This window comes from Pteronotus mesoamericanus, unplaced genomic scaffold (assembly GCF_021234165.1).
Source record: "Pteronotus mesoamericanus isolate MK-2021 breed Mesoamerican mustached bat unplaced genomic scaffold, CSHL_Meso_final contig_134, whole genome shotgun sequence".
Taxonomy (NCBI): Eukaryota; Metazoa; Chordata; class Mammalia; order Chiroptera; family Mormoopidae; genus Pteronotus; species Pteronotus mesoamericanus.
In genome coordinates, this window is record NW_026555061.1 from 3,825,981 (window position 1) to 3,838,085 (window position 12,105).

The following is a 12,105-nucleotide window of genomic DNA, read 5'->3' on the forward strand; positions in this document are numbered from 1 at the left end:
CCCCCGCCCCCACAGGGCTAACGCGGAGCACAGAGGTTGATTCTTCTCTGGCCTCCGTCCCCCCCGCAGCCGAGTCCCTGCTGCCGTAAGCCCTAATGAGCGGCAAAATGGCCCCAGACCTGCCGTGGGAGGCACAGCGAGGGCGACAGGGATGAGACCCGCACTGGCTAATTAGCGTGGGGCTAATTGACCTTTCTCAGCAATCGCACGGCTGGCCCTTGGCAACCGGAAAGGGGCCTTTCGCTGTCTCTGTGCAGCATAATACGTTTGATTATAATGAAAACCAGCCGTCAGAGATGCGTGATACATCCAGAGCATCAATTGCAGACTCCCGTCTGTTAGAAGTCTTTTTAAAAAACGAAACGTCAGTGGGCAGGGAAAGTTTCCTTCTCATCCGGTTAATATAAATGGTCACTTAGTGTTCGTTGCTCACTGTGGAGGGGCCTAGAGCTGAAGAAGAAAGCATCGGTGGGGAAGACTCCTCCTCGGTCCTCCTGCCTCCCTCTGAGCCCCTCGGGGCCCAGGGAGTCCCGAGCCGCGTGACTGCGTTGTTGGCAGTAGCCACACGAAACCTTTCGTAACCGCCGCCTTCAAAGATGGCTTTACAGAACTTCCTAAACATTACCATTTGCAATATAACACAGACACTAACGCTACTAAAAGCGTGGATGGGCTTACAGGACATCTGCTGGCTGGCAGTTATTTTCAGAAGAAGCAAATAATAAGCACTCTAAATTTTTGGTAGCAAAAAAAAAAAATTAACTTGCTTAAAAAAAAGCATTTCTTCAAAATGATCTAAGAGAGAGCTCCTTAATGTTGAAATGACTTTTTTTTTCTAATTAAAAACTGATAGCATCACTATTAATTTAGGAAGTCCTTCATCTGATAATTCTTGACAAATCATTATCACTTTTCTAGGAAAAAGAATCATGTGCTATTAAAATTCAAATGAAAATAGAAAGTTAGTTCACAGTAGGTAGCATTGTGGCTGCCAAATGAAAGAATTTTAGCATTTTTGTCTGATGCAATGGACCTGAACAGACTTGGAACTGAAAATGAATGAATAATATTGAAGACATTGATGTTAACTCAGCCCAGTTTAAATAGCACAGAAATTGGTGCAGCAGTTGTTGATGAGTGCAGACTGACCTGTACGCTGATGAGACGGAAGGTTCTGGTTAACCTGTCTGCCTGTGTCAATAGCTCAGGCGGAGAGGCCCCGCAGGCTCTTGACAGAGCGGGGGGCTTAGAAACAGAACACATGGCTGCAGAGTCTACCTGTACTTCTGTGGGGGTTACTCAAACCCTCTGAACTGTGACCTCCCCTCTGAAACGGCCACCTCAGCAGGACTGGGCCTCACAAGGTCAGCAGGTCGCCTCACAGCCCAGGGGGAGCACGCGGTGTCAACAGGTCCCTACCGCAGACCTGTCCACATGGCCTCAGAAAGGCCCAGGCTCTTCTCCTGAAGGTGGCCCAGTCTGGTGACAGAGAGAAACACAGAAAAGTTCGGTACTGGGGGACACGTGATGTCATCTTGGGGTGTCGGGATCTGGAGGGAGCCGAGTCGGCCATGGCCGGAGCCGGCACCGGCCTTCAGGGGCTGCGCAGCCAGGCTGCGACTGTAATCTGGCTGCTGCTAAGGCTCACTGAAGCCGCTGCTGCTCGTTTGATAGGACTCAGGGGCCAAGCAGCCATTGCTGGGGAAAAGCAGTGGGGGGCGGCCTATAAGTTGGGCGGGGTAGAGCCTCTGTGGAGTCACACAGTGTTAGCCAGGCTGATGGAGTCTCAGAAATGGCACCAGCCTCCTGGCTCTGTGGGGGGAGGGCCCAGCAGAGGGACAATGGCCCCTGCTTGCCGCGAAGCCAAACACCTCAGTCTCCCTGTAGGCCACTGGTGCCCAGCACCCTGGTGCTGGAGCTCAGAGGGAGCGAGTCTGCGTAGGTGAGTCCAAAGCAAAGTGGTTAGGGCTCTGGCAGCCTCTTCCACCAACAGTCCCTGCTGGTTTTCACAGCCAGAAGTTGCGGGGACTTATCTTCCTCACTGGAAGTTGTAGCACTGGAATCCTGGGCTGGAGGAGCTGGTGTGAGACTGGGACTCCTCACTCTGCAGATAGCCCTCCCCAATTTTTATCTACGTGGGTGAGCGGCCAGCCCGTTCTGTGGCGCCAGTCTGGATGGATGTGGCTTCTTCAATTCCATTGAGTCAGACTTCCATTTGGCTCGATTTCGTAGTTGTCAGACTTCCATTCAACTTGATTTCTAATGTTGCTGAGTGATGGTCGTTCTATATTTTAGTTGTGATTTTGATGGGGTCATGTGAAGAAATGCACCCCGTCTGCCTACGCCGCCACCTTCTCATTTCCAAAACTCCTAGATGACAGTGACGATACCAACCACTCTGTAGTCAGTTGTTACTGTGGACCAGGGTCTTGCACTGTGTGTATTTCCTTAACTCTTCAGCTCAGCCTTCAAAGTTGGTAGGATTAGTGCCTATGGCAGATGTAGAGACTGAAGCCTAGAGAAAAGAAGTAACTTGCTGAAAACCATACAGCTAATAGATCACAATGCTTAACCCTACGGCTAATAAATCACCTTTTTGGCTTTAACCCCCGCGTTCTGTCTCCCACAGTCTCCTGGGACCCCACACATCAGTGCTGGGTTTGTGACTGCTCATCCTTGCTCATCGTGCATTCTCCCCTGTCACTCCCCTCCCCAGCTCCTAGACCCCTGTTCTGCGTCTCCCGGCTCCACTGCGCCCGTGAGGCCCTTGGTGAATAAAAAGAGAGGCGCGCCCATGCGTGTTCTCCTGGGCGGGCGTCTGAGTGAAGCGGGAGCTCAGATGCGCCCCAGGCTGCCCAGGCGCTGCCCGCCGCTGTAAGGGGGGACCCCCGGCCACGGGGGTTGGGATTCAGTTGAGAGAGAGGGGTTGCTTTCACCTGGGAGGGGCCCAGAGGAGGAAGGTGATCGGACTGAGCTCAGAGCCTCCTGGAAGAGAACACGATGCGGGCAGGCCCCAGGCTGTGGTAGGTGCTGGGTCTCCGCAGCGGCCCCACAAGGGTCAAGGGTCAAGGGTCGTGCTTGCTCGCAGGAGGCCTTGGAGGGACTCAGACCCGATGTCGGTGTTGGCTGCTTGGGAACTGGGGCTGAAGTCTCTCTCCGGGGCCTATGAAACCTGACAAGCCGGTGTTCCTGCTGCCTGCCACCTACCACACCCAATACGCAGAGACAGGGGTTGGATCTCTATGGGTGCTTTATTCAGATGTTTGGCGATTGGAGAAGAGGGCAGGTGTGTACCCTAACAGACCGTTGTAAACTCCATTTTGAACTAATCCTTTTTATAAGGAGAAGAGAAGTGCAGTTAGGGGGACTGGAATTCAGGGAGAAAGTTAATCAGATCAAAGCTGCGGCACTCTTTCCTCTGGGCCCTGGGCGGTGGGCGTCTCCCTGGAGCACAGTGGCTCAGATCCCTTCCTGACAGCTTGCTGTCCTCCCGGGGCACAAAGGTGGGGCTGCCTGTGGTCTCCCGGGGAGTCAGGGTGAGTCATACCTCAGTTCTGGAATAGTAACTTGTTACATGCATCGATTACTAAGCTTATTAGCTATTGCCTGAGATGAAAAGTCTTCCAACATGGGAGCCCCTTCACCTGGCGTGCTGCTGGCTGCGCACTGAGGCGATGATGAGTGACAGCAGCGTCTGCCGGTCCAACGAGAACGGGAAACAGCGTTGTCAGCTGCTGCTGCCCAACGCACAGCGACCGAATCTCAGGCCCGTGCGTTCAGAAGCGTCTCTGCCAGCGGGGGGTCTGGGGCCCTGCCCGCTATCAGCGGGAAGGTTCTTCCCCTGCAGGGGGTGCTGCGGCTGGGCCCGGACTCCGGCCCTGTCACCTGTGCAGCTCCGGGGCCCGGGCTGAGGAGGCAGGAAGGAGGCAGGGTCCCCTTGTGATGGCCAGCGGTGGTGCAAGCGCCCTGGAAGGCGCTGGCTCCATCACATCGGCTCCCAAATTCAAGGGCGGAGAGGGGAGAGGAAAGTGAATGTTTGTGACAGAATCATGTAGCCCGCCCCTTAGACAGTGAAGGGGAGAAGGAAAGCAGAGGAAAGGCCTTGGGCAGCTGATCCAGAAAGGAGAGGAGTCTGTGCGCCTTGCGGGCCCGGATGAGAGGCAGACCCGTGTCGCAGGCCACACAGAGGCATTTGGGGAGGTCGCGCAGCACGCGATCCTGCACGCAGTGGACCGCGGGGAGAGACGGAGGGATGGCAGCAATTCCGCAGCTGCTGGGCGGGGAGGCGCGCGGTGGGCGGGGACAGCGCGGAGACAGCGGTGTGTTTCTGAGCCGGTCAGCGACCCTTGGTGCTTGCTGCACCTGCAGGAGTCCAAGGTACTGACTCTGGGAAGCTCTCAGAAAACGCAGGTGGGTAGCCGGGGTCTTTGGTGGGAGAGGAGGTCACGGCACATGGGGACCATGGGGAGCGCGGGGCTCTGGCGGGAATAGGGAAGTCAGGTGGGCGTGGAGAATGGCTGACTAACAAGTGACCAAGGCCCAGGGGGAGCTGCCCTGGGGAGAGCCTCGGGGCTGGGGGACAGGTGGCCAGGGGCAAGCGGGTCCATGGGACAGAAGTCGCGTCTGCTACGGAGAGATGCGGAGGGGAGAGGCAGCCGCTGCAGGCCCCTGGAGCGGGCCTCAAGGGGCGGGAGCAGAGGCTGCCTCCCGGTCTTCCCACAGTCCAAGATGCGCCTTGTTTCTAAGCTCCCTGAACGTGCTCTCCGTGGGAGGCTCGAGTGGTCGGCCTCCTCTCCCGTCCTCCGGGCCCTGGGGAACGCTGCCCACTGGTGGGAATGGCATTTGGGACCAGAGGCACCCATCCCAGCGACCTCCTGGAGTGCAGGGGACAGATGGCAAGCAGTGCCTGGGAGCAATGGGACCGCTCTGGGAAGCGTGGCGGCGAAGGCCAGGGAGCGCTGGCGGGGGACAGCGGGCAGGGTTTGTCACTTTTAAAATTACCGTTGTGGTTTACCTGGGTGTCCTTGAATGAGAGGGCATGGCAACAGGCGGTTTGCAGACATTGACATCAGGGGTGTGTGGGAGGCAGGGCACACAGACGCGCGACGCCTTCTGGCTAGTGGGTATTCCGGAACTGGGGTTTCATTTCTAGGGGTCTGGGTTTTGTCCTGGCAAATGCTCTGGCTTCTAACCTTATTCCACTGAACGTTCGAGTCTCCTGTTCATATGCGTCAGTAGCGAGATGCAGGACATTTCTGTACACGGTCCCATTTTTCACCTGTGAAACCGGACGGAGCGGGCATGACGCCTGGGGCCCCCTGGGGTGGCGTTGTGCTGGCTGTGACGCAGGAGGTGTGGGTGGAGTCCGCCGTCAGCCCATCTATCATAAACTCTGGAGAAACATGCCCCGTGCTTGATAATAACCAACTCCGTGCTTCCTGAAGCTGAGGGGAAGGCCAGGGTGTGGGCGGGTAATTACAGAAGGCCCTACCTCTCCTGGACTGAATCCGTTTTAACCGAATGCCACCTCTTACTGCGGTCGGTGCATTTTTCTGTCTCCTAGAGCTCCTGTCTCTGTGAACCTCGCTTCGGTTTTTGTGGTGGCGTTTTTGTCATTCCCCCCATTTCATAGCTTCAGGCACAGCTCAGCGGCACTGGTGGAATGGGCACACGTGTGAGGGCGCTGGCCTTTCTGGCAGGTAAGGGTGACCCGGCACACATGCCGCCCTCCTTCTCGGTCCGTGGCTGCCTGTGGACATGGTAGAGAAGCAGACTCGAGGCTCTTGCTCACCCTAGGAGAACAGGCAAGCTCGGCCTCACTCTGCATTTTGATGCCAGCATTTGATCGTGTGCCTGTCCTCTGTTCCCATGCAGAGCTGCGACCTGGACCAGCAGAGCATTGTCCACGTGGTGCTGAGACCCAGGAGAGGAGGCCAGGAAGTGACCCCCCCTGGCGGGGCGCAACCCCGGAGCACCGCGGGGGCCTCTCAGAGGGGGCCCGAGAGCTTGACTCGCGTGGACTTCAGCGGCTCTGTCCTCCCGACCGACACGGTGGGTCTGGCTGCCATTCTGGATGACGACCGGCAGAGCGATGCGCCGCCCGCCGGACGCGCAGGTAATCACAGGGCCCCGCCTGTGGCCGGCGAAGCGCCTGTGTAGTAACGTGTCCATCGGGAAGGGCCCCCTTGTCTCTGCCGCTCACGGTACCTTGCGGTCCCTGGGGGGAGGCCGCGCTGGGGCGGGGGGTATGCGCACGTCCAATCAGGGGTTTCCGTGTTGAGAAGGCACGTAAGGGATGAGAAGGCGTTGTGAGCACGGGGACAGTTCTCCGTTGTTGTTCGAGGAGCTGGGGTTGGCGGGGACACGTGCTGTGTGCTGCGGCCAAACACCGGACTCGGGGGCACGGATGTCCCGCTCCGCTTTGTCTTTCCTTCTCTTTCTTACTTCATTAAAACCATTTTGGTTGATTACAATTCTGATGACGTAGAGACCTTTTAAAAGGCAGACCGAGAACTTTAGCGGTCAGTCCCTCATTCACGGGTTCTAAGCCAGCATGTCACGATGTCCATCCCACGCTGGGGCGAAAGCTCCTTCCTTCTCTTCATGCTACCGCCCGTTGCAACGTGCTTTTCTCTGGCAAGGACGGAGGTCCTTTTGCTATTTTGAGAATATTAATATGCTTTATTTAGTCTTTTATTCTCCAATCTAAATAGTTGAAGGCACAACAGGATAATTTTTGGCATTTGTTTCTCTCCATGTACTAGAGGAGGAGACACAGGCGGTTCTGGGCTAGGACGGCTTCCACAGTGCCAGCAAGCTCTGGAACCAGCAAGCAGGAGACCTAAAATGATATGAAAAGTCTTGTTGCCAAACTCACTAAATTTAAAAATCACAGATAACATTGTCCCCCAAAACAGAACACTTATTTCCAGGGACGAGGGGAAAGTAGAAACAGCACTGCTGTGCAGAAATGGAGGGACGGACAAACCCAGGACGAGAGGGCAGAGCGGACGTCCCGGGGTCCTGGGGTGGCTGTGGAGGGAGCGGGGCCGCCCCTCCCAGGCCGCGGGCCCCTCAGAGCCGGAAAAGCGCCCTGGAGAAGCGGGGTAGACGTGTGAGAAGCTGGGGAAACGAGGCCGATCCGGCCCTCCGCGGCGCCCGCGCGGCCCAGAGCGGGGAGTTAGCGGGCACGTCCGGCCCAGGCCCGCAGGGCGCCCGGTGCTCCCAGAAGGACAGCCGCAAGGAGCACCCTCGGGGGCGCCCAGGTGGCCGGGCGCTGACGCCCCAGGACAGACAAGCCCCGCGGAGGTGCCCTGTCATTAATGCTGTAAGTCACAGAAAGGACACCCCTTCTTGCGCGGGGGGGAGCATGTGCCGTACACCCAGACCTGAGAAAATAAAGTGGAATTTTGAAATAGAGCATGCAATAAATATGTTTTACGTTAATTAAAGCACAAAAGAAAACACGAAACCTAAAAGGGACATAATAGATAGAGGCAGCTATTGAGTAGAATATAATTTTAGCTGGCGGCATTGTGAAGACTCCTCTGTGGGTGGATGAAACACAATCCGGGGTGCTGGGCCGAGGGTTAGTAAAGCTGGGGCGCAGATGCGCGGCCGCTGCCCATCACGCGGCACAGGCTAAATATAAAAAGCAGTTTCCAGAGACGAGGACTTTGGGATCAGGTGGCAGAACACCCATGATGGGAATCCTTACCTCTGATAGGAGAACAAAGAACCAGGCGGAGGGGCCGTTTCTGAGGGGTGGCTGGGAATGTTCGGTCGGGACACGGTCTCTGACTCGGGCGCACGGCCCCAGCAAGACCACAGAGAAGGCCCGCGGCCGGCCTTCAGGGGCAGCTCCCCTGTGCCCTGTGAGCGGACGGCCTGGCCTTCCTCCCACGCCGGCCCCAGGCGCCCGCCTCTCACCCCGGTTTCCAGCCGTGCGTGTGTTCTGCGGGCCAGGGGCGGGCTAGCGTCCCTGGCTGGGACACCAGGTGGCGAGGGTCGGCCCTTAACCTTCAGAACGGAAGGAACCACGGCCGTCTCAGAGCTCTTGCCCCAGTCGGCACTCTCTCTGTCCCGCCTTCTGCACATGCGCTGTGTTCTGAGGGCAGGGCAGCTGCCGATTTACTGTAGTGTCCCCACAGTCTGCTCGAAGAGTGGCGATAAGAGTTCACGAAACTCCTTAACAGGGTAAATGCAGCGAGCCATTCATCAGAACTTCTGTGTATCTAACTGTTAGATCTAATGCTTTACTGAAAGCTATTCTGAGAAAACATTACTTTACCTTTTAAAAATGTCTCGGTACTTTTGGTGCCTGAGTGCATGTAATACTCTGGATGGGATAGTTAGGAATGGCTATGGGCAAACACCCTGCGTGTGGGTTTCCTTCCCTTTACCAAAAGCAACCGGCCCGAGTTCCCAGAGCAGCAATGTGCAGCCTCGAGGGTGCAGGGCTATCTGCGGAGGCCAGCTCCTGCGCACCCCAGGACCGGAGCCCCCGAGTCAGTGGCCGAGGGAGAGGCCCGGGAGCCCTGGTGCCGACCGCACTCTGCGAAACCCTTCCCTGCAGCACAGGCTTCATAGCCTGGCAGCTGCAGGTCCCACCTGCCTGCTGCCCTCAGCCCAGCGAGGGGAGGGAGGCAGGTCAAGGGAAGGGGGGCGAACAGAGCCGGTCCACCAGGCCAGAGCGGCCTCCTGTTTACCTCCCTTACACGTTATGCACCTGCAACACATTTCATCAGGGGGAAAAACATCTCTGGTTACAAAAGGTTTGAAAACCTCTTCCTTAAAGGAAGAAATTTAAGAGAAACCACCCCACTTTCTGTGTGTTTCCGGGGGGCGGGGATTTAGGTGCCGGCTGAAGGTGGGAGGTCTCGAAAGCAGAGACACAGGGCCGGGGAAGCCCTGGAAACAAATCAGAGCTTCCAACACCCGCGAAGGCGCCTTTCAGGCACTCACGGACAAAAAACGCCGCCAGCCAGTGCGAGTCAGTGTCACGATCGCCATCGGCAGGAAGTGCGCCAAGCACACTATTCAGGCTTAGACTGTCGGGCGCGCTGTGCTGGGATTCGCGAGGGGAGGTCGGAGAGCGGGACGGAGCCCTGGAAGTGTTCCTTCGGGCAGGGGTCTCAGGCACGGTGCCCCCCAGAGTCCCCCGGGGGCCCAGCCTGTCACCCGGGGCGACGGTGGAGACCTATGTTCCTGACAGGCCCCGGCTGCCCTGGCAGTGCGGCTCCAGAGGCCGAGCCAGGAGGGGCTTGGGGTCCTGGACAGCAAGAAAGTGCATCATGTGAAATTCTGTGAACAGATACATTGTATCGTTTTATAAACATTTGAATAAGAAAGCTGTGTAGGCTCTTCCTGGGCCCCATGGCACCCATGCGTGACCTGAGGTCACGGGCCATGTTGTTTGTTTCTGTAACGAGGCACCATTCATACATCCTGACAACCAGAGGAGATGAGGTTACTGGGCCTAGAAGAAAAATAGGAATATTCTCTACAATTTGTCATGTAGTCAGTGAAGTACAGAAACAAACAGTGACTCCCTCCTGTGTGCCAGGCACAATTCTAGGTGCTGGGATGTGGCAGGAAATAGGGACAGAGAACAACGCCTGCCCTGTGAGTCTCTCTATGTGGGAAGACGTTACAGAAGCAAATAGCTAGGAGGCGAATGTCCGCTGGCGGAAACTTGAGGGCATACAAGGAAGGGAGAGAGTCGGAAGGGTGCTCTAGTACAGGGTGGGCAGGGGCCTCTCTGCGGAAGTGACCCTGGAGGACAGTCCCCGCCCAGCGGCGTCAGGCAGAGCAGGGCGGTCGGGGTCTGCTCCCCAAGGCGGACCGCCCATCCCTGCTCGGTTGGCGAGGGGCCGGCTTGGCCGGGCAGGGGAGGCACCAGGGGGAGGAGAGGCAGCGGAAGGGGGCCGGCCGGGCAGGCTGCGTAGGCTGCGGCAGGCCCCGGAGAGGGGGGCCCCTGCGGGGGCCTGAGCCACGGGGGAAAGCGGCCTGACTGAGGGGAGCTCACTGGGCTGCTTGGGGACGAGCTGCGGGAGGCCTGCGGGGAAGAAAAGCGTGGCGACACGGCAGTTCCCGCGAGATCAGGGGCCGGGGCAGTAAGGATGGTGGGCAGCTCTGAGCGCCGGCCGTGACCGGGCGCTGCTCTGCGCGCCGCTGCCACGCAGCGTCTGCAGGCAGCCTCTGGAGCAGCCCGCCAGGCAGGCGATGTTAGCGTCCGCGTGAGGGAGGGGAGGCAGCCAGGGACGGGCTGAGGAGCCGACCCGGGCAAGGCCACACTTTGCCAGGTGTCCCGCTCCGCGCTTGTGCTGGATGTGCCCCCGCGTCTGTACTCCGCTCACTGCGTATATCAGGGGAAATTTGCATTTCCTCCAGGTATTTTGGTTAAAGTGAACACAGTCTGACAATAGGTCATTTTGAAGAATCATGTTAGTTTAGTCAAAATTTAAACTTCAACATCTGTATCACATGGTATACTATTTTTTCATAATTGTTTGGTTTTTAAAAACTAAACTATTGTCAATTTTATCCAGTTCTTTCAAGTCTTACTGCCTTGGCTTAAAGGACATTTTACTATAAAATAGAAATATGTCTTTTGACTAAAGGAAAGAGACTCCTTTTGATGAAACAGTGTATGCTGGAATAAATTATTGAACTATAACTTGAAAACATAAAATAGAAAAATAATTAAAATTAGACAAATATGAGAAAGTAACAAGTGAGCAGATAGAGGAGAAGATCTAAAACTGTCTTGGTTCACAGATGACATGATTGTCTATGTAGAAAATCTGAAAAAATGGACAAAAAAACCCCTCCTGTAACTAATGTCAAGAGTACAGGATACAAAGTTAATATACAAAAGTCAATTGCTTTTTTATATTGCCAGCAATGAACATGCTTAGCATCCCATAAACAAAAAACTTAAGATATAAACCTAGCAAAATATGTACAGGATCCATATGAGGAAAGTTACACAAGTCTGATGGAAGAAATCAGAAAATTAAAGAAATGGAGAGACATACCATGTCCATGGAGAAGACTCAATATTATCAAGATGTCAACTTCCCAATTTTATCTAAACAATTTCAGTTAAAATCCTAGCAAGTTAATTTGTGAATATTGAAAAATTATTTATATAGAGAGGCAAAAGACTAATAGTAACAACATAGTATTGAAGGAGCAGAACAAAGTATGTTATGACATACTATAAGGCTACAATAATCAAGCCAGTGTTATATTGGTGAAATAACAGACCAAAAGAGGGATGGAATGAACGAGAAAGCCCAGACATAGACCCACATAGTATGGTCAGCTGATCACTGACAAAGGAGACAAGACAATACGATGGAGAGCAGATAGTCTTTTCAAGTGAAGGAGCAACTGAATATGGACACTGCTCATGAAAGAAACTGAAAGCCGTTCATATATCTAAATGTGAAGCACAAACTATGGAACTCCAGGAATATAGCATAGGAGGAAAGGCCGATGACTGTGAGTATGGTGGCGACTTTTTAGACACACGCCAAGGGCAGGATCCAGGAAATGAATATATGATAGGCTAGGCTTCAGTAAATTGAACAATTCCTTCCTGTGAAAGACAATGTCAAGGTTATGAGACGACAAACCACAAACTGGGAGAAGATATTTGCAAAAGACACATCCGATAAAGGACCATTATCCAAAATATACAAAGAGCTTGTCAAAATCCACAATAAAATGAACAGCCCAATTAAAAAATAAGCAAAAGATATTAACAGGCACCTCACCAAAGAATATACACAAGTACTAAATAAGCATATTGCATTTTCAGTAGCATAGGTGATTAGGGAGTTGCAAGTTTAAACAATGAGCTCCTGCCACACGCCTATGACAATGTCCAAAACCCAAAACACGGACACCAAATGCTGGCAAGGACCTGGAGCAACAGGAAGTCTCACTCATTGCTGGTGGGGATGCAAAATGGTACAACCACTTTGGAAGAGAGTTTAAGTTTCTTACAAAACTAGACACGTTCTTACCATACAATACAGTAATCATGCTCTGTGGGGTTTACTCAAATGAGTTGAAAATGTCCGTCTACAAAATGAC

General features: G+C 54.5%; 1 protein-coding gene across 1 annotated transcript in view; it reads left to right on the forward strand.

Annotated features, from left to right (window-relative positions):
* The window catches only part of PRKN (parkin RBR E3 ubiquitin protein ligase), an 888,975-nt gene that overhangs the window by 292,412 nt on the left and 584,458 nt on the right, over positions 1 to 12,105 (forward strand). The window contains exon 3 of the mRNA XM_054595427.1: positions 5,875 to 6,115. Coding sequence (XP_054451402.1) covers positions 5,875 to 6,115 — 241 coding nt within the window. The remainder of the gene's footprint in view (positions 1 to 5,874; positions 6,116 to 12,105) is intronic.